This window comes from Panulirus ornatus, chromosome 55 (genome assembly GCF_036320965.1).
Source record: "Panulirus ornatus isolate Po-2019 chromosome 55, ASM3632096v1, whole genome shotgun sequence".
Lineage (NCBI taxonomy): Eukaryota > Metazoa > Arthropoda > Malacostraca > Decapoda > Palinuridae > Panulirus > Panulirus ornatus.
The window spans coordinates 13,530,289-13,554,756 of NC_092278.1; the positions used below are offsets into that span (position 1 = coordinate 13,530,289).

At 42.1% G+C, this 24,468-nt stretch overlaps 1 protein-coding gene across 3 annotated transcripts in view; it reads right to left on the reverse strand.

Moving 5' to 3' along the window:
- The window catches only part of LOC139765461 (decapping and exoribonuclease protein-like), a 162,033-nt gene that overhangs the window by 133,282 nt on the left and 4,283 nt on the right, over positions 1 to 24,468 (reverse strand). For all 3 annotated transcript variants that reach the window (XM_071692833.1, XM_071692834.1, XM_071692832.1), the window contains exon 2: positions 22,406 to 22,532. In XM_071692833.1, the coding sequence (XP_071548934.1) occupies positions 22,406 to 22,532 (127 nt within the window). The remainder of the gene's footprint in view (positions 1 to 22,405; positions 22,533 to 24,468) is intronic.

Genomic DNA, 24,468 nt, shown 5'->3' on the forward strand with positions numbered 1-24,468 from the left:
GGTCAATCTTTCCCCATTCATTCTCTCCATGTGCCCAAACCATTTCAAAACACCCTCTTCTGCTCTCTCAACCACGCTCTTTTTATTTCCACACATCTCTCTTACCCTTACGTTACTTACTCGATCAAACCACCTCACACCACACATTGTCCTCAAACATCTCATTTCCAGCACATCCATCCTCCTGCGCACAACTCTATCCATAGCCCACGCCTCGCAACCATACAACATTGTTGGAACCACTATTCCTTCAAACATACCCATTTTTGCTTTCCAAGATAATGTTCTCGACTTCCACACATTCTTAAAGGCTCCCAGGATTTTCGCCTCCTCCCCCACCCTATGATCCACTTCCGCTTCCATGGTTCCATCCGCTGCCAGATCCACTCCCAGATATCTAAAACACTTTACTTCCTCCAGTTTTGCTCCATTCAAACTTACCTCCCAATTGACTTGACCCTCAACCCTACTGTACCTAATAACCTTGCTCCTATTCACATTTACTCTTTACTTTCTTCTTTCACACACTTTACCAAACTCAGTCACCAGCTTCTGCAGTTTCTCACATGAATCAGCCACCAGCGCTGTATCATCAGTGAAAGAGAAGAGAGAGGCATTTGGACGATTTTTGCAGGGAAAAAATGCAATTGAGTGGGAGATGTATAAAAGAAAGAGACACGAGGTCAAGAGAAAGGTGTAAGAGGTGAAAAAGAGGGCAATTGAGAGTTGGGGTGAGAGAGTATCATTAAATTTTAGGGAGAATAAAAAGATGTTCTGCAAGGAGGTAAATAAAGTGCGTAATACAAGGGAGCAAATGGGAACTTCTGTGAAGGGCGCAAATGGGGAGGTGATAACAAGTAGTGGTGATGTGAGAAAGAGATGGAGTGAGTATTTTGAAGGTTTGTTGAATGTGTTTGATGATAGAGTGGCAGATATACGGTGTTTTGGTCGAGGAGGTGTGCAAAGTGAGAGGGTTAGGGAAAATTATTTGGTAAACAGAGAATAGGTAGTAAAAGCTTTGCGGAAGATATATATATATATATATATATATATATATATATATATATATATATATATATATATATATATATATATATATATATATATATATATATATATATATATATATATATATATATATATATATATATATATATATATATATATATATATATATATATTATCCCTGGGGATAGGAGATTAAGAGTACTTCCCACGTATTCCCTGCGTGTCGTAGAAGGCGACTAAAAGGGGAGGGAGCGGGGGGCTGGAAATCCTCCCCTCTCGGTTTTTTTTTAATTTTCCAAAGGAAGGAACAGAGAATTGGGCCAGGTGAGGGTATTCCCTCAAAGGCCCAGTCCTCTGTTCTTAACGCTACCTCTCTAATGCGGGAAATGGTGAATAGTTTGAAAGAAAAAGAAAATATATATATATATATATATATATATATATATATAATATATACATATATATATATATATATATATATATATATATATTATATGGGAGGGTATTGATTGAGAGGGTGAAGGCATGTACAGAGCATCAGATTGGGGAAGAGCAGTGTGGTTTCAGAAGTGGTAGAGGATGTGTGGATCAGGTGCTTGCTTTGAAGAATGTATGTGAGAAATACTTAGAAAAGCAAATGGATTTGTATGTAGCATTTATGGATCTGGAGAAGGCATATGATAGAGCTGATAGAGATGCTCTGTGGAAGGTATTAAGAATATATGGTGTGGGAGGCAAGTTGTTAGAAGCAGTGAAAAGTTTGTATCGAGGATGTAAGGCATGTGTACGTGTAGGAAGAGAGGAAAGTGATTGGTTCTCAGTGAATGTAGGTTTGCGGCAGGGGTGTGTGATGTCTCCATGGTTGTTTAATTTGTTTATGGATGGGGTTGTTAGGGACGTGAATGCAAGAGTTTTGGAAAGAGGGGCAAGTATGAAGTCTGTTAGGGATGAGAGAGCTTGGGAAGTGAGTCAGTTGTTGTTCGCTGATGATACAGCGCTGGTGGCTGATTCATGTGAGAAACTGCAGAAGGTGGTGACTGAGTTTGGTAAAGTGTGTGGAAGAAGAAAGTTAAGAGTAAATGTGAATAAGAGCAAGGTTATTAGGTACAGTAGGGTTGAGGGTCAAGTCAATTGGGAGGTGAGTTTGAATGGAGAAAAACTGGAGGAAGTGAAGTGTTTTAGATATCTGGGAGTGGATCTGGCAGCGGATGGAACCATGGAAGCGGAAGTGGATCATAGGGTGGGGGAGGGGGCGAAAATTCTGGGGGCCTTGAAGAATGTGTGGAAGTCGAGAACATTATCTCGGAAAGCAAAAATGGGTATGTTTGAAGGAATAGTGGTTCCAACAATGTTGTATGTTTACGAGGCGTGGGCTATGGATAGAGTTGTGCGCAGGAGGATGGATGTGCTGGAAATGAGATGTTTGAGGACAATGTGTGGTGTGAGGTGGTTTGATCGAGTAAGTAACATAAGGGTAAGAGAGATGTGTGGAAATAAAAAGAGCGTGGTTGAGAGAGCAGAAGAGGGTGTTTTGAAATGGTTTGGGCACATGGAGAGAATGAGTGAGGAAAGATTGACCAAGAGGATATATGTGTCGGAGGTGGAGGGAACGAGGAGAAGAGGGAGACCAAATTGGAGGTGGAAAGATGGAGTGAAAAAGATTTTGTGTGATCGGGGCCTGAACATGCAGGAGGGTGAAAGGAGGGCAAGGAATAGAGTGAATTGGAGCGATGTGGTATACCGGGGTTGACGTGCTGTCAGTGGATTGAATCAAGGCATGTGAAGCGTCTGGGGTAAACCATGGAAAGCTGTGTAGGTATGTATATTTGCGTGTGTGGACGTATGCATATACATGTGTATGGGGGGGGTTGGGCCATTTCTTTCATCTGTTTCCTTGCGCTACCTCGCAAACGCGGGAGACAGCAACAAAGCAAAAAAAAAAAGAAAATAAAAAAAATATATATATATATATATATATATATATATATATATATATATATATATATATATATATATATATATATATTTATATATATGAGTATGGTAAAGTGTGTGGAAGAAGAAAGTTAAGAGTAAATGTGAATAAGAGCAAGGTTATTAGGTACAGTAGGGTTGAGGGTCAAGTCAATTGGGAGGTGAGTTTGAATGGAGAAAAACTGGAGGAAGTGAAGTGTTTTAGATATCTGGGAGTGGATCTGGCAGCGGATGGAACCATGGAAGCGGAAGTGGATCATAGGGTGGGGGAGGGGGCGAAAATTCTGGGAGCCTTGAAGAATGTGTGGAAGTCGAGAACATTATCTCGGAAAGCAAAAATGGGTATGTTTGAAGGAATAGTGGTTCCAACAATGTTGTATGGTTGCGAGGCGTGGGCTATGGATAGAGTTGTGCGCAGGAGGATGGATGTGCTGGAAATGAGATGTTTGAGGACAATGTGTGGTGTGAGGTGGTTTGATCGAGTAAGTAACGTAAGGGTAAGAGAGATGTGTGGAAATAAAATGAGCTTGGTTGAGAGAGCAGAAGAGGGTGTTTTGAAGTGGTTTGGGCACATGGAGAGAATGAGTGAGGAAAGATTGACCAAGAGGATATATGTGTCGGAGGTGGAGGGAACGAGGAGAAGAGGGTGACCAAATTGGAGGTGGAAAGATGGAGTGAAAAAGAGTTTGTGTGATCGGGGCCTGAACATGCAGGAGGGCGAAAGGAGGGCAAGGAATAGAGTGAAATGGAGCGATGTGGTATACCGGGGTTTACGTGCTGTCAGTGGATTGAATCAAGGCATGTGAAGCGTCTGAGGTAAACCATGGAAAGCTGTGTAGGTATGTATATTTGCGTGTGTGGACGTATGTATAAACATGTGTATGGGGGTGGGTTGGGCCATTTCTTTCGTCTGTTTCCGTGCACTACCTCGCAAACGCGGGAGACAGTGACAAAGAAAAAAAAAAAAATATATATATATATATATGTTTAATTTGTTTATGGATGGGGTTGTTAGGGAGGTAAATGCAAGAGTTTTGGAAAGAGGGGCAAGTATGAAGTCTGTTGGGGATGAGAGAGTTTGGGAAGTGAGTCAGTTGTTGTTCGCTGATGATACAGCGCTGGTGGCTGATTCATGTGAGAAACTGCAGAAGCTGGTGACTGAGTTTGGTAAAGTGTGTGGAAGAAGAAAGTTAAGAGTAAATGTGAATAAGAGCAAGGTTATTAGGTACAGTAGGGTTGAGGGTCAAGTCAATTGGGAGGTGAGTTTGAATGGAGAAAAACTGGAGGAAGTGAAGTGTTTTAGATATCTGGGAGTGGATCTGGCAGCGGATGGAACCATGGAAGCGGAAGTGGATCATAGGGTGGGGGAGGGGGCGAAAATTCTGGGGGCCTTGAAGAATGTGTGGAAGTCGAGAACATTATCTCGTAAAGCAAAAATGGGTATGTTTGAAGGAATAGTGGTTCCAACAATGTTGTATGGTTGCGAGGCGTGGGCTATGGATAGAGTTGTGCGCAGGAGGATGGATGTGCTGGAAATGAGATGTTTGAGGACAATGTGTGGTGTGAAGTGGTTTGATCGAGTGAGTAACGTAAGGGTAAGAGAGATGTGTGGAAATAAAAAGAGCGTGGTTGAGAGAGCAGAAGAGGGTGTTTTGAAGTGGTTTGGGCACATGGAGAGAATGAGTGAGGAAAGATTGACCAAGAGGATATATGTGTCGGAGGTGGAGGGAACGAGGAGAAGAGGGAGACCAAATTGGAGGTGGAAAGATGGAGTGAAAAAGATTTTGTGTGATCGGGGCCTGAACATGCAGGAGGGTGAAAGGAGGGCAAGGAATAGAGTGAATTGGAGCGATGTGGTATACCGGGGTTGACGTGCTGTCAGTGGATTGAATCAAGGCATGTGAAGCGTCTGGGGTAAACCATGGAAAGCTGTGTAGGTATGTATATTTGCGTGTGTGGACGTATGTATATACATGTGCATGGGGGGGGTTGGGCCATTTCTTTTGTCTGTTTCCTTGCGCTACCTCACAAACGTGGGAGACAGCAACAAAGTATAATAAAAAAATAAAAATAAATATATATATATATATATATATATATATATATATATATATATATATATATATATATATATATATATATATGGGGGAGGAATGGGATGTATTTAGGGAATCATTGATGGATTGCGCAAAAGATGCTTGTGGCATGAGAAGAGTGGGAGATGGGTTGATTAGAAAGGGTAGTGAGTGGTGGGATGAAGAAGTAAGAGTATTAGTGAAAGAGAAGAGAGAGGCATTTGGACGATTTTTGCAGGGAAAAAATAAAATTGAGTGGGAGACGTATAAAAGAAAGAGACAGGAGGTCAAGAGAAAGGTGCAAGAGGTGAAAAAAAGGGCAAATGAGAGTTGGGGTGAGAGAGTATCATTAAATTTTAGGGAAAATAAAAAGATGTTCTGGAAGGAGGTAAATAAAGTGCGTAAGACAAGGGAGCAAATGGGAACTTCAGTGAAGGGCGCAAATGGGGAGGTGATAACAAGTAGTGGTGATGTGAGAAGGAGATGGAGTGAGTATTTGAAGGTTTGCTAAATGTGTTTGATGATAGAGTGGCAGATATAGGGTGTTTTGGTCGAGGTGGTGTGCAAAGTGAGAGGGTTAGGGAAAATGATTTGGTAAACAGAGAAGAGGTAGTAAAAGCTTTGCGGAAGATGAAAGCCGGCAAGGCAGCAGGTTTGGATGGTATTGCAGTGGAATTTATTAAAAAAGGGGGTGACTGTATTGTTGACTGGTTGGTAAGGTTATTTAATGTATGTATGACTCATGGTGAGGTGCCTGAGGATTGGCGGAATGCGTGCATAGTGCCATTGTACAAAGGCAAAGGGGATAAGAGTGAGTGCTCAAATTACAGAGGTATAAGTTTGTTGAGTATTCCTGGTAAATTGTATGGGAGGGTATTGATTGAGAGGGTGAAGGCATGTACAGAGCATCAGATTGGGGAAGAGCAGTGTGGTTTCAGAAGTGGTAGAGGATGTGTGGATCAGGTGCTTGCTTTGAAGAATGTATGTGAGAAATACTTAGAAAAGCAAATGGATTTGTATGTAGCATTTATGGATCTGGAGAAGGCATATGATAGAGTTGATAGAGATGCTCTGTGGAAGGTATTAAGAATATATGGTGTGGGAGGCAAGTTGTTAGAAGCAGTGAAAAGTTTTTATCGAGGATGTAAGGCATGTGTACGTGTAGGAAGAGAGGAAAGTGATTGGTTCTCAGTGAATGTAGGTTTGCGGCAGGGGTGTGTGATGTCTCCATGGTTGCTTAATTCGTTTATGGATGGGGTTGTTAGGGAGGTGAATGCAAGAGTTTTTGAAAGAGGGGCAAGGATGAAGTCTGTTGGGGATGAGAGAGCTTGGGAAGTGAGTCAGTTGTTGTTCGCTGATGATACAGCGCTGGTGGCTGATTCATGTGAGAAACTGCAGAAGCTGGTGACTGAGTTTGGTAAAGTGTGTGAAAGAAGAAAGTTAAGAGTAAATGTGAATAAGAGCAAGGTTATTAGGTACAGTAGGGTTGAGGGTCAAGTCAATTGGGAGGTGAGTTTGAATGGAGAAAAACTGGAGGAAGTGAAGTGTTTTAGATATCTGGGAGTGGATCTGGCAGCGGATGGAAACATGGAAGTGGAAGTGGATCATAGGGTGGGGGAGGGGGCGAAAATTCTGGGAGCCTTGAAGAATGTGTGGAAGTCGAGAACATTATCTCGGAAAGCAAAAATGGGTATGTTTGAAGGAATAGTGGTTCCAACAATGTTGTATGGTTGCGAGGCGTGGACTATGGATAGAGTTGTGCGCAGGAGGATGGATGTGCTGGAAATGAGATGTTTGAGGACAATGTGTGGTGTGAGGTGGTTTGATCGAGTAAGTAACGTAAGGGTAAGAGAGATGTGTGGAAATAAAAAGAGCGTGGTTGAGAGAGCAGAAGAGGGTGTTTTGAAATGGTTTGGTCACATGGAGAGAATGAGTGAGGAAAGATTGACCAAGAGGATATATGTGTCGGAGGTGGAGGGAACGAGGAGAAGAGGGAGACCAAATTGGAGGTGGAAAGATGGAGTGAAAAAGATTTTGTGTGATCGGGGCCTGAACATGCAGGAGGGTGAAAGGAGGGCAAAGAATAGAGTGAATATGAGCGATGTGGTATACCGGGGTTGACGTGCTGTCAGTGGATTGAATCAAGGCATGTGTATGGGGGTGGGTTGGGCCATTTCTTTCGTCTGTCTCATTGCGCTACCTCGCAAACGCGGGAGACAGCGACAAAGCAAAAAAAAAAAAAAAAAAAAAGTTTGAATGGAGAAAATCTTGAGGAAGTGAAGTGTTTTAGGTATCTGGGAGTGGCCTTACCAGCGGATGGAGCCATGGAAGCGTAAGTGAGTCACAGGGTGGGGGAGGAAGAGAAGGTTCAGGAAGGATTGAAGAATGCGTGGAAAGCAAGAACGTTATCTCAGAGAGCAAAAATGGTTATGTTTGAAGGAATAGTGGTTCAAACAATATTAAATGGTTATGAGATTTGGGTTATAGATAGGGTTGTGTGGAGGAGGGTGGATGTATTTAAAATGAAATGTTTGAGGATAATATTTTGTGTGAGGTGGTTTGATCGGGTAAGAGAGATGTTTGATGTTAAAAAGAGTGTTGTTGGGAGAGCAGAAGAGGGTGTATTGAAATGATTTGGACACATAGAGATAATGAGTGAGGAAAGATTGACCAAGAGGATATATGTGTCAGATTCGGAGGGACGAAGGAGAAGTAGAAGACTATATATTAGAGGTGGAATGATGGAGTGAAAAAGATTTTAAGCAATTGGGGCCTGAACATACAGGAGGGTGAAAGGCGTGCAAGGAATAGAGTGAATTGGAACCAACGTGGTATATTGGAGTCAACATGCTGTCAATGGACTGAACCATCGTGGGTAAAGATATGGGAAGATCTGTGGGGCCTGGATGTGGAAAGGGAGCTGTGGTTTCAGTGCATTACACATGACATCTAGAGACTGAGTGTGAATGAATGTGGCCTTTTTGTCTTCCTGGAGATACCATGCTGCCTCCATCCATTCCTGTCACCACCCTGCCACACATGAAATGGCACCCACCTCCCCCCGTGCACATGTGAGGTAGTGCTAGGAAATGACATCAAAGGCCTTCTCCAGCCAGATCCATAAATGCTACATACAGATCCATTTGCTTTTCTAAATATTTCTCACATACATTCTTCTAAGCAAACACCTGATCCACACATCCTCTACCACTTCCGAAAACACACTGCTCTACTCCAATCTGATGCTCTGTATATGCCAATCCCTCTCAATCAATACCCTCCCATATAATTTACCAGGAATACTCAACAAACTTATACCTCTGTAACTTGAGCACTCACTTCTATCCCCTTTGCCTTTGTACAATGGCACTATACAAGCATTCCGCCAATACTCAGGCACCTCACCATGAGTCATACATACATTAAATGATCTTACCAACCATTCAACAACACAGTCAGGCCTTTTTTTAACAAAATCCACTGCAATACCATCCAAACCCACTGCCTTGCCGGCAATCATCTTCCGCAAAGCTTTTACTACCTCTTCTCTGTTTACCAAATCATTCTCCCTAACCCTCTCACGTTGCACACTACCTCGACGAAAACACCCTATATCTGCCACTCTATCACCAAACACATTTAACAAACCTTCAAAGTACTCACTCCATCTCCTTCTCACATCACCACTACTTGTTATCACCTCCCCATTAACCTTCTTTACTGATGTGCCCATTTGTTCCCTTGTCTTACGCACTTTATTTACCTCCTTCCAAAACATCAATTAACACGTAATCCAATAACGCTCTCTGGCCATCTCTCCTACTTACATACGAATACTTATGTGTACCTCTCTTTTTAAACCAGATATTCCCAACCACCAGTCCTTTTTCAGCACATAAATCTACAAGCTCTTCACCATTTCCATTTACAACACTGAACACCCCATGTACACCAATTATTTCATTTCATCATACTTTGTCACTGTCTCCAGCATTAGCAAAGTAGCGCAAGGAACCAGACAAAAGAATGGCCCAACCCACCCACATACACATGTATATACATAAACGCCCACACATGCACATATAAATACCTATACATTTCAAAGTTATTTATTTACCTATATATTTTGCTCTGTCGCTGTCTCCTGCGTTAGCAAGGTAGCGCAAGGAAACAGATGAAAGAATGGCCCAACCCACCCACATACACATGTATATACATACACGTCCACACACGCAAATATACATACCTATATATCTCAACGTATACATATATATACACACACAGACATATACATATATGAACATGTACATATGTAAACATGTACATAATTCATACTGTCTGCCTTTATTCATTCCCATTGCCACCTCGCCACACATGAAATAACAACCCCCTCCCCACTCATGTGTGTGAGGTAGCGCTAAGAAAAGACAACAAAGGTCACATTCGTTCACATTCAGTCTCTAGCTGTCATGTAATAATGCACCGAAACCACAGCTTCCTTTCCATATCCAGGCCCCACACAACTTTCCATGGTTTACCCCAAACACTTCACATGCCATGGTTCAATCCATTGACAGCATGTCGACCCCGGTATACCACATCATTCCAATTCACTCTATTCCTTACACGCCTTTCACCCTCCTGCATGTTCAGGCCCTGATCACTCAAAGTCTTTTTCACTCCATCTTTCCACCTCCAATTTGGTCTCCCACTTCTCCTCGTTCCCTCCACCTCTGACACATATATCCTCTTGGTCAATCTTTCCTCTCATTCTCTCCATGTGACCAAACCATTTCAAAACACCCTCTTCTGCTCTCTCAACCACACTCTCTCCATGTGACCAAACCATTTCAAAACACCCTCTTCTGCTCTCTCAACCACACTCTCTTTATTCCCAAACATCTTTCTTCCCCTTACATTACTTACTCGATCAAACCACCTCACACCACATATTGTCCTCAAACATCTCATTTCCAGCTCATCCATCCTTCTTCGCACAACTCTATCTATAGCCCATGCCTCGCAACCATACAACATTGTTGGAACCACTATTCCTTCAAACATACCCATTTTTTGCTTTCCGAGATAATGTTCTTGACTTCCACACATTCTTCAAGGCTCCAAGAATTTTCGCCCCCTCCCCCACCCTATGATTCACTTCCGCTTCCATCGTTCCATCCGCTGCCAAATCCACTCCCAGATATATAAAACACTTCACTTCCTCAAGTTTCTATCCATTCAAACTTACATCCCAATTGACTTGACCCTCAACCCGACTGTACCTAATAACCTTGCTCTTATTCACATTTACTCTCAACTTTCTTCTTTCACACACTTTACCAAACTCAGTCACCAACTTCTGCAGTTTCTCACATGAATCAGCCACCAGCGCTGTATCATCAGCAAACAACAACTGACTCACTTCCCAAGCTCTCTCATCCACAACTGAATGCAAACTTGCCCCTCTTTCCAAAACTCTTGCATTCACCTCCCTAACAACCCCATCCATAAACAAATTAAACAACCATGGAGACATTACACACCCCTGCCGCAAACCTACATTCACTGAGAACCAATCACTTTCCTCTCTTCCTACACGTACACATGCCTTACATCCTCGATAAAAACTTTTCACTGATTCTAACAGCTTGCCTCCCACAACATATACTCTTAATACCTTCCACAGAGCATCTCTATCAACTCTATCATATGCCTTCTCCAGATCCATAAATGCTACGTACAAATCTATTTGCTTTTCTAATTATTTCTCACATACATTCCTCAAAGCAAACAACTGATCCACACATCCTCTAACACTTCTGAAACCACACTGCTCCTCCCCAGTCTGATGCTCTGTACATGCCGTCACCCTCTCAATCAATACCCTCCCATATAATTCCCCAGGAATACTCAACAAACTTATACCTCTGCAAATTATATAACTATCTCTCCTTTTTTCTGATCTTGGATACATCCACACACATTTACACACCCAAGTCTGAGCCTTCAGGGAGGACGAGCATCCCTGCATGATTCCTTCTTCTGTTTCCCCTTTTAGAAATTTGAATACAGTGGAAGTATTCTTTCTCCCCTATCCCAGGAATATATAAACATTTTTTTTTCCCCAAAAGAAGGAACAGAGAAGGAGGCCACGTGAGGATATTCCCTCAAAGGCCCAGTCCTCTGTTCTTAACGCTACCTCGCTAATGTGGGAGATGGCAAATAGTATGAAAGAAAAGGTGAGAACAATGGAAGTAAGGGGAGTGGGGGAGGAATGGGATGTATTTAGGGAATCATTGATGGATTGCGCAAAAGATGCTTGTGGCATGAGAAGAGTGGGAGATGGGTTGATTAGAAAGGGTAGTGAGTGGTGGGATGAAGAAGTAAGAGTATTAGTGAAAGAGAAGAGAGAGGCATTTGGACGATTTTTGCAGGGAAAAAATGCAATTGAGTGGGAGATGTATAAAAGAAAGAGACAGGAGTTCAAGAGAAAGGTGCAAGAGGTGAAAAAAAAGGCAAATGAGAGTTGGGGTGAGAGAGTATCATTAAATTTTAGGGAGAATAAAAAGATGTTCTGGAAGGAGGTAAATAAAGTGCGTAAGACAAGGGAGCAAATGGGAACTTCAGTGAAGGGCGCAAATGGGGAGGTGATAACAAGTAGTGGTGATGTGAGAAGGAGATGGAGTGAGTATTTTGAAGGTTTGTTGAATGTGTTTGATGATAGAGTGGCAGATATAGGGTGTTTTGGTCGAGGTGGTGTGCAAAGTGAGAGGGTTAGGGAAAATGATTTGGTAAACAGAGAAGAGGTAGTAAAAGCTTTGCAGAAGATGAAAGCCGGCAAGGCAGCAGGTTTGGATGGTATTACAGTGGAATTTATTAAAAAAGGGGGTGACTGTATTGTTGACTGGTTGGTAAGGTTATTTAATGTATGTATGACTCATGGTGAGGTGCCTGAGGATTGGCGGAATGCGTGCATAGTGCCATTGTACAAAGGCAAAGGGGATAAGAGTGAGTGCTCAAATTACAGAGGTATAAGTTTGTTGAGTATTATTGGTAAATTATATGGGAGGGTATTGATTGAGAGGGTGAAGGCATGTACAGAGCATCAGATTGGGGAAGAGCAGTGTGGTTTCAGAAGTGGTAGAGGATGTGTGGATCAGGTGTTTGCTTTGAAGAATGTATGTGAGAAATACTTAGAAAAGCAAATGGATTTGTATGTAGCATTTATGGATCTGGAGAAGGCATATGATAGAGTTGATAGAGATGCTCTGTGGAAGGTATTAAGATTATATGGTGTGGGAGGCAAGCTGTTAGAAGCAGTGAAAAGTTTTTATCGAGGAAGTAAGGCATGTGTACGTGTAGGAAGAGAGGAAAGTGATTGGTTCTCAGTGAATGTAGGTTTGCGGCAGGGGTGTGTGATGTCTCCATGGTTGTTTAATTTGTTTATGGATGGGTTGTTAGGGAGGTGAATGCAAGAGTTTTGGAAAGAGGGGCAAGCATGAAGTCTGTTGGGGATGAGAGAGCTTGGGAAGTGAGTCAGTTGTTGTTCGCTGATGGTACAGTGCTGGTGGCTGATTCATGTGAGAAACTGCAGAAGCTGGTGACTGAGTTTGGTAAAGTGTGTGAAAGAAGAAAGTTAAGAGTAAATGTGAATAAGAGCAAGGTACAGTAGGGTTGAGGGTCAAGTCAATTGGGAGGTGAGTTTGAATGGAGAAAAACTGGAGGAAGTGAAGTGTTTTATATATCTGGGAGTGGATCTGGCAGCAGATGGAACCATGGAAGCGGAAGTGGATCATAGGGTGGGGGAGGGGGCGAAAATTCTGGGAGCCTTGAAGAATGTGTGGAAGTCGAGAACATTATCTCGGAAAGCAAAAATGGGTATGTTTGAAGGAATAGTGGTTCCAACAATGTTGTATGGTTGCGAGGCGTGGGCTATGGATAGAGTGGTGCGCAGGAGGATGGATGTGCTGGAAAAGAGATGTTTACTCTTAAGGTTATTTAATGTAATGTATTTATTTAAGGTTATTTAATGTATGTATGACTCATGGTGAGGTGCCTGAGGATTGGCGGAATGCGTGCATAGTGCCATTGTACAAAGGCAAAGGGGATAAGAGTGAGTGCTCAAATTACAGAGGTATAAGTTTGCTGAGTATTCCTGGTAAATTATATGGGAGGGTATTGATTGAGAGGGTGAAGGCATGTACAGAGCATCAGATTGGGGAAGAGCAGTGTGGTTTCAGAAGTGGTAGAGGATGTGTGGATCAGGTGTTTGCTTTGAAGAATGTATGTGAGAAATACTTAGAAAAGCAAATGGATTTGTATGTAGCATTTATGGATCTGGAGAAGGCATATGATAGAGTTGATAGAGATGCTCTGTGGAAGGTATTAAGAATATATGGTTTGGGAGGAAAGTTGTTAGAAGCAGTGAAAAGTTTTCATCGAGGATGTAAGGCATGTGTACATGTAGGAAGAGAGGAAAGTGATTGGTTCTCAGTGAATGTAGGTTTGCGGCAGGGGTGTGTAATGTCTCCATGGTTGTTTAATTTGTTTATGGATGGGGTTGTTAGGGAGGTGAATGCAAGAGTTTTGGAAAGAGGGGCAAGTATGAAGTCTGTTGGGGATGAGAGAGCTTGGGAAGTGAGTCAGTTGTTGTTCGCTGATGATACAGCGCTGGTGGCTGATTCATGTGAGAAACTGCAGAAGCTGGTGACTGAGTTTGGTAAAGTGTGTGAAAGAAGAAAGTTAAGAGTAAATGTGAATAAGAGCAAGGTTATTAGGTACAGTAGGGTTGAGGGTCAAGTCAATTGGGAGGTGAGTTTGAATGGAGAGAAACTGGAGGAAGTGAAGTGTTTTAGATATCTGGGAGTGGATCTGGCAGCAGATGGAACCATGGAAGCGGAAGTGGATCATAGGGTGGGGGAGGGGGCGAAAATTCTGGGAGCCTTGAAGAATGTGTGGAAGTCGAGAACATTATCTCGGAAAGCAAAAATGGGTATGTTTGAAGGAATAGTGGTTCCAACAATGTTGTATGGTTGCGAGGCGTGGGCTATGGATAGAGTTGTGCGCAGGACGATGGATGTGCTGGAAATGAGATGTTTGAGGACAATGTGTGGTGTGAGGTGGTTTGATCGAGTAAGTAACGTAAGGGTAAGAGAGATGTGTGGAAATAAAAAGAGCGTGGTTGAGAGAGCAGAAGAGGGTGTTTTGAAATGGTTTGGGCACATGGAGAGAATGAGTGAGGAAAGATTGACCAAGAGGATATATGTGTCGGAGGTGGAGGGAACGAGGAGAAGAGGGAGACCAAATTGGAGGTGGAAAGATGGAGTGAAAAAGATTTTGTGTGATCGGGGCCTGAACATGCAGGAGGGTGAAAGGAGGGCAAGGAATAGAGTGAATTGGAGCGATGTGGTATACCGGGGTTGACGTGCTGTCAGTGGATTGAATCAAGGCATGTGAAGCGTCTGGGGTAAACCATGGAAAGCTGTGTAGGTATGTATATTTGCATGTGTGGACGTATGTATATACATGTGTATGGGGGTGGGTTGGGCCATTTCTTTCGCCTGTTTCCTTGCGCTACCTCGCAAACACGGGAGACAGCGACATAGCAAAAAAAAAAAAATATATATAAATATATATATATATATATATATATATATATATATATATATATATATACAAGTAATGTAAAGGTAAGAGAGATGTGTGAAAATAAGAAGAGCATGGAAAGATGGTGTGTAAAAGATTTTGAGTGATCGGGGCCTGAACATACAGGAGGGTGAAAGGTGTGCAAGGAATGGAGTGAATTGCAACGATGTGGTATGCCGGGGCTGACATGCTGTCAATGGATTGAATCAGGGCATGTGAAGCGTCTGGGGTAAACCATGGAGAGTTCTGTGGGTTCTCTGGATGTGGAAAGGGAGCTGTGTTTTTGGGCATTATTGCATGACAACTAGAGACTGAGTGTGAACGAATGGGGCCTTTGTTGTATTTTCCTAGCGCTACCTCGCACACATGAGGGGGATGTTATTCCATGTGTGGCGAGGTGGCGATGGGAATGAATAAAGGCAGACAGAGTGAATTGTGTGCATGTGTATATATGTACATGTCAGTGTGTGTATATATATGTGTACATTGAGATGTATAGGTATATATATTGCGTGTGTGGACGTGTATGTATATACATGTGTATGGGGGTGGGTTGGGCCATTTCTTTCATCTGTTTCCTTGCGCTACCTCCCAAACGCGGGAGACAGCGACAAAGCAAAAAAAAAAAATATATATATATATATATATATATATATATATATATATATATATATATATATATATAGATGCTCTGTGGAAGGTATTAAGAATATATGGTGTGGGAGGAAAGTTGTTAGAAGCAGTGAAAAGTTTTTATCGAGGATGTAAGGCATGTGTACGTGTAGGAAGAGAGGAAAGTGATTGGTTCTCAGTGAATGTAGGTTTGCGGCAGGGGTGTGTGATGTCTCCATGGTTGTTTAATTTGTTTATGGATGGGGTTGTTAGGGAGGTAAATGCAAGAGTTTTGGAAAGAGGGGCAAGTATGAAGTCTGTTGGGGATGAGAGAGCTTGGGAAGTGAGTCAGTTGTTGTTCGCTGATGATACAGCGCTGGTGGCTGATTCATGTGAGAAACTGCAGAAGCTGGTGACTGAGTTTGGTAAAGTGTGTGGAAGAAGAAAGTTAAGAGTAAATGTGAATAAGAGCAAGGTTATTAGGTACAGTAGGGTTGAGGGTCAAGTCAATTGGGAGGTGAGTTTGAATGGAGAAAAACTGGAGGAGGTGAAGTGTTTTAGATATCTGGGAGTGGATCTGGCAGCGGATGGAACCATGGAAGCGGAAGTGGATCATAGGGTGGGGGAGGGGGCGAAAATTCTGGGAGCCTTGAAGAATGTGTGGAAGTCGAGAACATTATCTCGGAAAGCAAAAATGGGTATGTTTGAAGGAATAGTGGTTCCAACAATGTTGTATCGTTGCGAGGCGTGGGCTATGGATAGAGTTGTGCGCAGGAGGATGGATGTGCTGGAAATGAGATGTTTGAGGACAATGTGTGGTGTGAGGTGGTTTGATCGAGTGAGTAACGTAAGGGTAAGAGAGATGTGTGGAAATAAAAAGAGCGTGGTTGAGAGAGCAGAAGTGGGTGTTTTGAAGTGGTTTGGGCACATGGAGAGAATGAGTGAGGAAACATTGACCAAGAGAATATATGTGTTGGAGGTGGAGGGAACGAGGAGAAGACGGAGACCAAATTGGAGGTGGAAAGATGGAGTGAAAAAGATTTTGTGTGATCGGGGCCTGAACATGCAGGAGGGTGAAAGGAGGGCAAGGAATAGAGTGAATTGGAGCGATGTGGTATACCGGGGTTGACGTGCTGTCAGTGGATTGAATCAAGGCATGTGAAGCGTCTGGGGTAAACCATGGAAAGCTGTGTAGGTATGTATATTTGCGTGTGTGGACGTATGTATATACATGTGTATGGGGGGAGGTTGGGCCATTTCTTTCGTCTGTTTCCTTGCGCTACCTCGCAAACGCGGGAGACAGCGACAAAGTATAATAAATAAATATAAATAAATATATATATATATATATATATATATATATATATATATATATATATATATATATATATATATATATATGATACAGCGCTGGTGGCTGATTCATGTGAGAAACTGCAGAAGCTGGTGACTGAGTTTGGTAAAGTGTGTGGATAGGGATAGGGGATAGGGGATCGGGATAGGGGAGAAAGAATACTTCCCACGTATTCCCTGCGTGTCGTAGAAGGCGACTAAAAGGGGAGGGAGCGGGGGGCTGGAAATCCTCCCCTCTCGTTTTTTTTTTTTAATTTTCCAAAAGAAGGAACAGAGAATTGGGCCAGGTGAGGGTATTCCCTCAAGGCCCAGTCCTCTGTTCTTAACGCTACCTCGCTAATGCGGGAAATGGCGAATAGTTTGAAAGAAAAGAAGAAAAAGATATATATATATATATATATATATATATATATATATATATATATATTTTTTTTTTTTTTCATACTATTCGCTATTTCCCGCGATAGCGAGGTAGCGTTAAGAACAGAGGACTGGGCCTTTGAGGGAATATCCTCACCTGGCCCTCTTCTCTGTTCCTTCTTTTGGAAAAAAAAAAAAAAAAAAATATATATATATATATATATATATATATATATATATATATATATATATATATATATATATATATATATATATATATCCATTTGCTTTTCTAAGTATTTCTCGCATACATTCTTCAAAGCAAACACCTGATCCACACATCCTCTACCACTTCTGAAACCACACTGCTCTTCCCCAATCTGATGCTCTGTACATGCCTTCACCCTCTCAATCAATACTCTCCCATATAATTTACCAGGAATACTCAACAAACTTATACCTCTGTAATTTGAGCACTCACTCTTATCCCCTTTGCCTTTGTACAATGGCACTATGCACGCATTCCGCCAATCCTCAGGCACCTCACCATGAGTCATACATACATTAAATAACCTTACCAACCATTCAACAATACAGTCACCCCCTTTTTTAATAAATTCCACTGCAATACCATCCAAACCTGCTGCCTTGCCGGCTTTCATCTTCCGCAAAGCTTTTACTACCTCCTCTCTGTTTACCAAATCATTTTCCCTAACCCTCTCACTTTGCACACCACCTCGACCCAAACACCCTATATCTGCCACTCTGTCATCAGACACATTCAACAAACCTTCAAAATACTCATTCCATCTCCTTCTCACATCACCACTACTTGTTATCACCTCCCCATTTACGCCCTTCACTGAAGTTCCCATTTGCTCCCTTGTCTTACGCACCCTATTTACCTCCTTCCAGAACATCTTTTTATTCTCCCTAAAATTTACTGATAGTCTCTCACCCCAACTCTCATTTGCCCTTTTTTTCACCTCTTGCACCTTTCTCTTGACCTCCTGTCTCTTTCTTTTATACTTCTCCCACTCAATTGCATTTTTTCCCTGCAAAAATCGTCCAAATGCCTCTCTCTTCTCTTTCACTAATACTCTTACTTCTTCATCCCACCACTCACTACCCTTTCTAAACAGCCCACCTCCCACTCTTCTCATGCCACAAGCATCTTTTGCGCAATCCATCACTGATTCCCTAAATACATCCCATTCCTCCCCCACTCCCCTTACTTCCATTGTTTTCACCTTTTTCCATTTGTATGTAGCATTTATGGATCTGGAGAAGGCATATGATAGAGTTGATAGAGATGCTCTGTGGAAGGTATTAAGAATATATGGTGTGGGAGGCAAGTTGTTAGAAGCAGTGAAAAGTTTTTATCGAGGATGTAAGGCATGTGTACGTGTAGGAAGAGAGGAAAGTGATTGGTTCTCAGTGAATGTAGGTTTGCGGCAGGGGTGTGTGATGTCTCCATGGTTGTTTAATTTGTTTATGGATGGGGTTGTTAGGGAGGTAAATGCAAGAGTCTTGGAAAGAGGGGCAAGTATGAAGTCTGTTGGGGATGAGAAAGCTTGGGAAGTGAGTCAGTTGTTGTTCGCTGATGATACAGCGCTGGTGGCGGATTCATGTGAGAAACTGCAGAAGCTGGTGACGGAGTTTGGTAAAGTGTGTGGAAGAAGAAAGTTAAGAGTAAATGTGAATAAGAGCAAGGTTATTAGGTACAGTAGGGTTGAGGGTCAAGTCAATTGGGAGGTGAGTTTGAATGGAGAAAAACTGGAGGAAGTGAAGTGTTTTAGATATCTGGGAGTGGATCTGTCAGCGGATGGAACCATGGAAGCGGAAGTGGATCATAGGGTGGGGGAGGGGGCGAAAATTTTTGGAGCCTTGAAAAATGTGTGGAAGTCGAGAACATTATCCCGGAAAGCAAAAATGGGTATGTTTGAAGGAATAGTAGTTCCAACAATGTTGTATGGTTGCGAGGCGTGGGCTATGGATAGAGTTGTGCGCAGGAGGATGGATGTGCTGGAAATGAGATGTTTGAGGACAATGTGTGGTGTGAGGTGGTTTGATCGAGTAAGTAACGTAAGGGTAAGAGAGATGTGTGGAAATAAAAAGAGCGTGGTTGAGAGAGCAGAAGAGGGTGTTTTGAAATGGTTTGGGCACATGGAGAGAATGAGTGAGGAAAGATTGACCAAGAGGATATATGTGTCGGAGGTGGAGGGAACGAGGAGAAGAGGGAGACCAAATTGGAGGTGGAAAGATGGAGTGAAAAGGATTTTGTGTGATCGGGGCCTGAACATGCAGGAGGGTGAAAGGAGGGCAAGGAATAGAGTGAATTGGAGCGATGTGGTATACAGGGGTTGATGTGCTGTCAGTGGATTGAATCAAGGCATGTGAAGCGTCCGGGGTAAACCATGGAAAGCTGTGTAGGTATGTATATTTGCGTGTGTGGACGTGTGTATGTACATGTGTATGGGGGGGGTTGGGCCATTTCTTTTGTCTGTTTCCTTGCGCTACCTCGCAAACGCGGGAGACAGCGACAAAGTATAAAAAAAAAAAAAAAAAAAAATATATATATATATATATATATATATATATATATATATATACATAAAACTTTGCTATGACTACTATAACTTCAAATATACTGATTTCTGCCCTCCCAAATAACAATCTTTCTTTCCACACATTACTCAATACTCCCAGAGCCTTTGCCCCCTCACCCACCCTATGATTCCTTCCACTGCCATGGTATTATTTCCCAATATGTCCACTTCAAAGTATATAAAACACATAACGTTTTCCAATTTTTTCTCTATTCAAACTCATGTCTTACTTGACCTTTCCCTCTCCCTTGCTAAACCTGAAAACCTTACTTTACGAATTTTTACTCTTAACTACCTCCTTTCATACACTCTACCAAACTCAGTCTCCAACAGACTGCATACTCATTCCTCTCCAATGCTTTTTCATTCATTTCCCTCAACCCCTCATCAATACACAAATTAAACAGCCATGTTGAAATCATACACCCCTGCCACACACCAACTTTTACTTAAAACCCCTCACTCTCCTCTTTTCCAACTCCCACACAAGCGTTACACCCTTGATGAAAACTTCTCACTACTTCCACCAGATTTCCTCCTACACCATATTTGCTTCACATCTTTCACAAGGAATCTCTATCAACCCTAATATATGCTTTCTCCAAATTCATAAATGTCACATATAAATCCATTTATTTCTCTAAGTATTTCTTATACACATTCTTTAAAGCAAACACCTAATCCACACATGCTATAACTACAACACTTTTAAAACCACATTTTCCCTCCCTAGTCTGAGGCTCTGCACATGCTTTCACCCTCTGAATCATCACTATTGCATCTTTTAAAAAGTAAAATAAAGAGGGGAAGGGTTTCCAGCATTTTGTTCCCATCTCTTTTCAGTGCCTTTTACAATATGCAAAAAATACTTGGATAAACACTTCTCTCCTCTCTACATCTCTGTTTAAACCTTTTTATACTTGTTCAACATTTCCTGCATTTATGATGTAGTAGTAGTACCAGGAACTGAAGAAGGACCTCATTTGCACACATCCATTCTAGCTTTCATGAGCAATGCACCAAAAACACAGCCCCCTATCCACAACCAGGCCCCATACACCTTTCCATGGTTTCCATCAGTTACTTCATATGTCCTGGTTCAGTCCACTGGCAGCATATTGTCCCATGTATACTATGTCACTCCACTTTACTTTATCCTGTGCACACCTTTCACATGTTCAGGCCTGGAGCACTCAAAATCTTTTCCACTATATCCTTTCTCATTCTTGCAGTTGTTTCTGGGGATTCTTGTAGGTTATCCTCGACTTTCCTGTTTATGGGTAAGGTTGGTTTGTGGATGACTTCTGAGTAGTGTCTCATGAGATTGATTGCGAGTTCTTTTGAGAAAGAATTTCACTGGAATGGGTTAAGAGTGCTTCTTGAGTTGGGGTTGGACTGGTGCAGTATCAGTGGATTTTATCTAATGAGTGCCAGTGTTGGTTGCTTAGGGTCTTGTGTAATCTAAGCACTTACAGATATCTTCAACTACTTCTTACTACACAACAAAATCACTTACATCTGAAAATTTGTCAATATGATACAAATCCTAAAACCCTAAAAAACCAACCAAAGCCTTACCTCTTACCGCCTTCTATCACTTCTATCTTCAGAATCCAAACTCTGTGAAAAACTGATCCTCAACAAAATCTGAAAAACATCCTAATCTCATCCACACAGTATGGTTTCATACCAACACCAGACCTTACCTTGCTCCACAGTGATCCCTCACACATATCCCAGATGGCTTCAAACAACCCCCCCCCCTTCCTCCTCCTCCACAGCACTATTGGCACCATACATCAACAATGCATTCAACACTGGCCTCTGAAACATCTCCACATAGAAGTATACTTGACACCGCTCTGTACAACAATAGTAAAATGTGGTTTGCCAATTTCATAGCTGTCCCAGCAAAGGTTTCACCTCTAAAACACTTAAACTGTAATAGAGTTCCCCAAGGAGCAGTTCTTTCTCCAACTTTCTTCACTCTCTTCTTACATGACCTCCAATTACCTTCAGCAAACGACAACATGAAGGTCCTTTCCTATGCAGACAACCTCACAGTCACATCACAATACCATGACACCATGGTAGCAGCAACAAACATGCAACTCTACATTACACAAATGAAACAGTGACTTCCCCAGAGGATAATGTCTGCATCTCCACAGAAGTCTCCATATACCCATTTAAGCCCAGGTAGACACAAATCTAGCTCACCCCCAATCATGAATTAACAATCAAACCCCACTGAACAAACACCAACCATTCTAGGCATCGTATATCACACATGAAATTCAGTCCCGACACCAATAACATCAACAAAATGCAACATACAAAGTAAATGCTCTCAGAACACTAACTGGCATCACATCTAGACAAGAAAGAGAATCCTGTAGAATCCTCTACAAACAATTCATCCAATCCATCTTCAACTACACTTCACCTGCCTGGTCTTCCAATCTCTCAAAAGCAGTCATGACAGCTGCAAGCTACACAAAATATTGCTCTCTGAACAATCACTGGCTACCTATTCATGCCAAAAATACCAAAAATCCTCCCAATACAATCCCAATTCAATATGCTAGGCACTAAATTCTGTGAAGTACAAGACCCCTCCCAACCTAATCACTTCATAAGTAATCTCTAATCCCAGGAAGAAATAAAAAGCTTTCCCCTGCTTCACACTTAAAAAATGCTTTGAAAGAACTATGAAACCTTAGAATGTACAAGGGTTAATATGGATAACTATTACAGTGTGGAACTTACCTTGCTCATCTAAGGTGCTTGAAGTTTTCCACCTGGAAGCCCTGGGTCCAGCGTTTTGACCATTCATAGGTCCTCTCATTCGCCAGTTGCCACTCTCAGCTCCACTGCCTCTTCCCCGTGCTCTACCCTGTATCATATCAAGTACTTTCTTTAAATTCAAGGATACATACCTGATTTAATATTATTTCCAGAGATAATAATTTTCATGCAGTCTCATACAGTGGAATGCTGTGATCTATACACTCTCCTTTCTGGGGATGCATTTAATCTTTACCTTCTTTCTACAGAACAACAAAAACTGGGACTACACATCATCAAGTGAAACATTCAAGATAAGCGAATAATTGAATAAATCCAGTCATAGATAGAATTCCCCACTGAGGACAGGCCTCAAAAACAAAAGGCAATATATATATATATATATATATATATATATATATATATATATATATATATTGCCTTTTGTTTTTTGAGGCAAATGGATTTCTATGTAGCATTTATGGATCTGGAGAAGGCATACGATAGAGTTGATAGAGATGCTCTGTGGAAGGTATTAAGAATATATGGTGTGGGAGGAAAGTTGTTAGAAGCAGTGAAAAGTTTTTATCGAGGATGTAAGGCATGTGTACGTGTAGGAAGAGAGGAAAGTGATTGGTTCTCAGTGAATGTAGGTTTGCGGCAGGGGTGTGTGATGTCTCCATGGTTGTTTAATTTGTTTATGGATGGGGTTGTTAGGGAGGTGAATGCAAGAGTTTTGGAAAGAGGGGCAAGTATGAAGTCTGTTGGGGATGAGAGAGCTTGGGAAGTGAGTCAGTTGTTGTTCGCTGATGATACAGCGCTGGTGGCTGATTCATGTGAGAAACTGCAGAAGCTGGTGACTGAGTTTGGTAAAGTGTGTGGAAGAAGAAAGTTAAGAGTAAATGTGAATAAGAGCAAGGATATTAGGTACAGTAGGGTTGAGGGTCAAGTCAATTGGGAGGTGAGTTTGAATGGAGAAAAACTGGAGGAAGTGAAGTGTTTTAGATATCTGGGAGTGGATCTGGCAGCAGATGGAACCATGGAAGCGGAAGTGGATCATAGGGTGGGGGAGGGGGCAAAAATCCTGGGGGCCTTGAAGAATGTGTGGAAGTCGAGAACATTATCTCGGAAAGCAAAAATGGGTATGTTTGAAGGAATAGTGGTTCCAACAATGTTGTATGGTTGCGAGGCGTGGGCTATGGATAGAGTTGTGCGCAGGACGATGGATGTGCTGGAAATGAGATGTTTGAGGACAATGTGTGGTGTGAGGTGGTTTGATCGAGTGAGTAACGTAAGGGTAATAGAGATGTGTGGAAATAAAAAGAGCGTGGTTAAGAGAGCAGAAGAGGGTGGTTTGAAGTGGTTTGGGCACATGGAGAGGATGAGTGAGGAAAGATTGACCAAGAGGATATATGTGTCGGAGGTGGAGGGAACAAGGAGAAGAGGGAGACCAAATTGGAGGTGGAAAGATGGAGTGAAAAAGATTTTGTGTGATCAGGGCCTGAACATGCAGGAGGGTGAAAGGAAGGCAAGGAATAGAGTGAATTGGAGCGATGTGGTATACCGGGGTTGACGTGCTGTCAGTGGATTGAAGCAGGGCATGTGAAACGTCTGAGGTAAACCATGGAAAGCTGTGTAGGTATGTATATTTGCGTGTGTGGACGTATGTATATACACATGTATGGGGGGGGTTGGGCCATTTCTTTCGTCTGTTTCCTTGCGCTATCTCGCAAACGCGGGAGACAGCGACAAAGTTTAAAAAAATAAATATATATATATATATATATATATATATATATATATATATATATATATATATATGTTGACTTTAGTGCACAGTACGTTAATACTTGGCAAGTGTTATCTATGGCTAAAGTTTAACATTTAGCTTTTTTGATAGCAGATTTTGAGGCCAATTCACGGCAATCATACGACATCTCTGTAGAAACCGCTTGGCTACTAAATCAAGGACCCGGGAGAGGAAGCAAGAGGGCCTCGCTCCGTTGTGGATAAAGGTGCTGGGTGGAGAGCGCGCTGGAGGACGG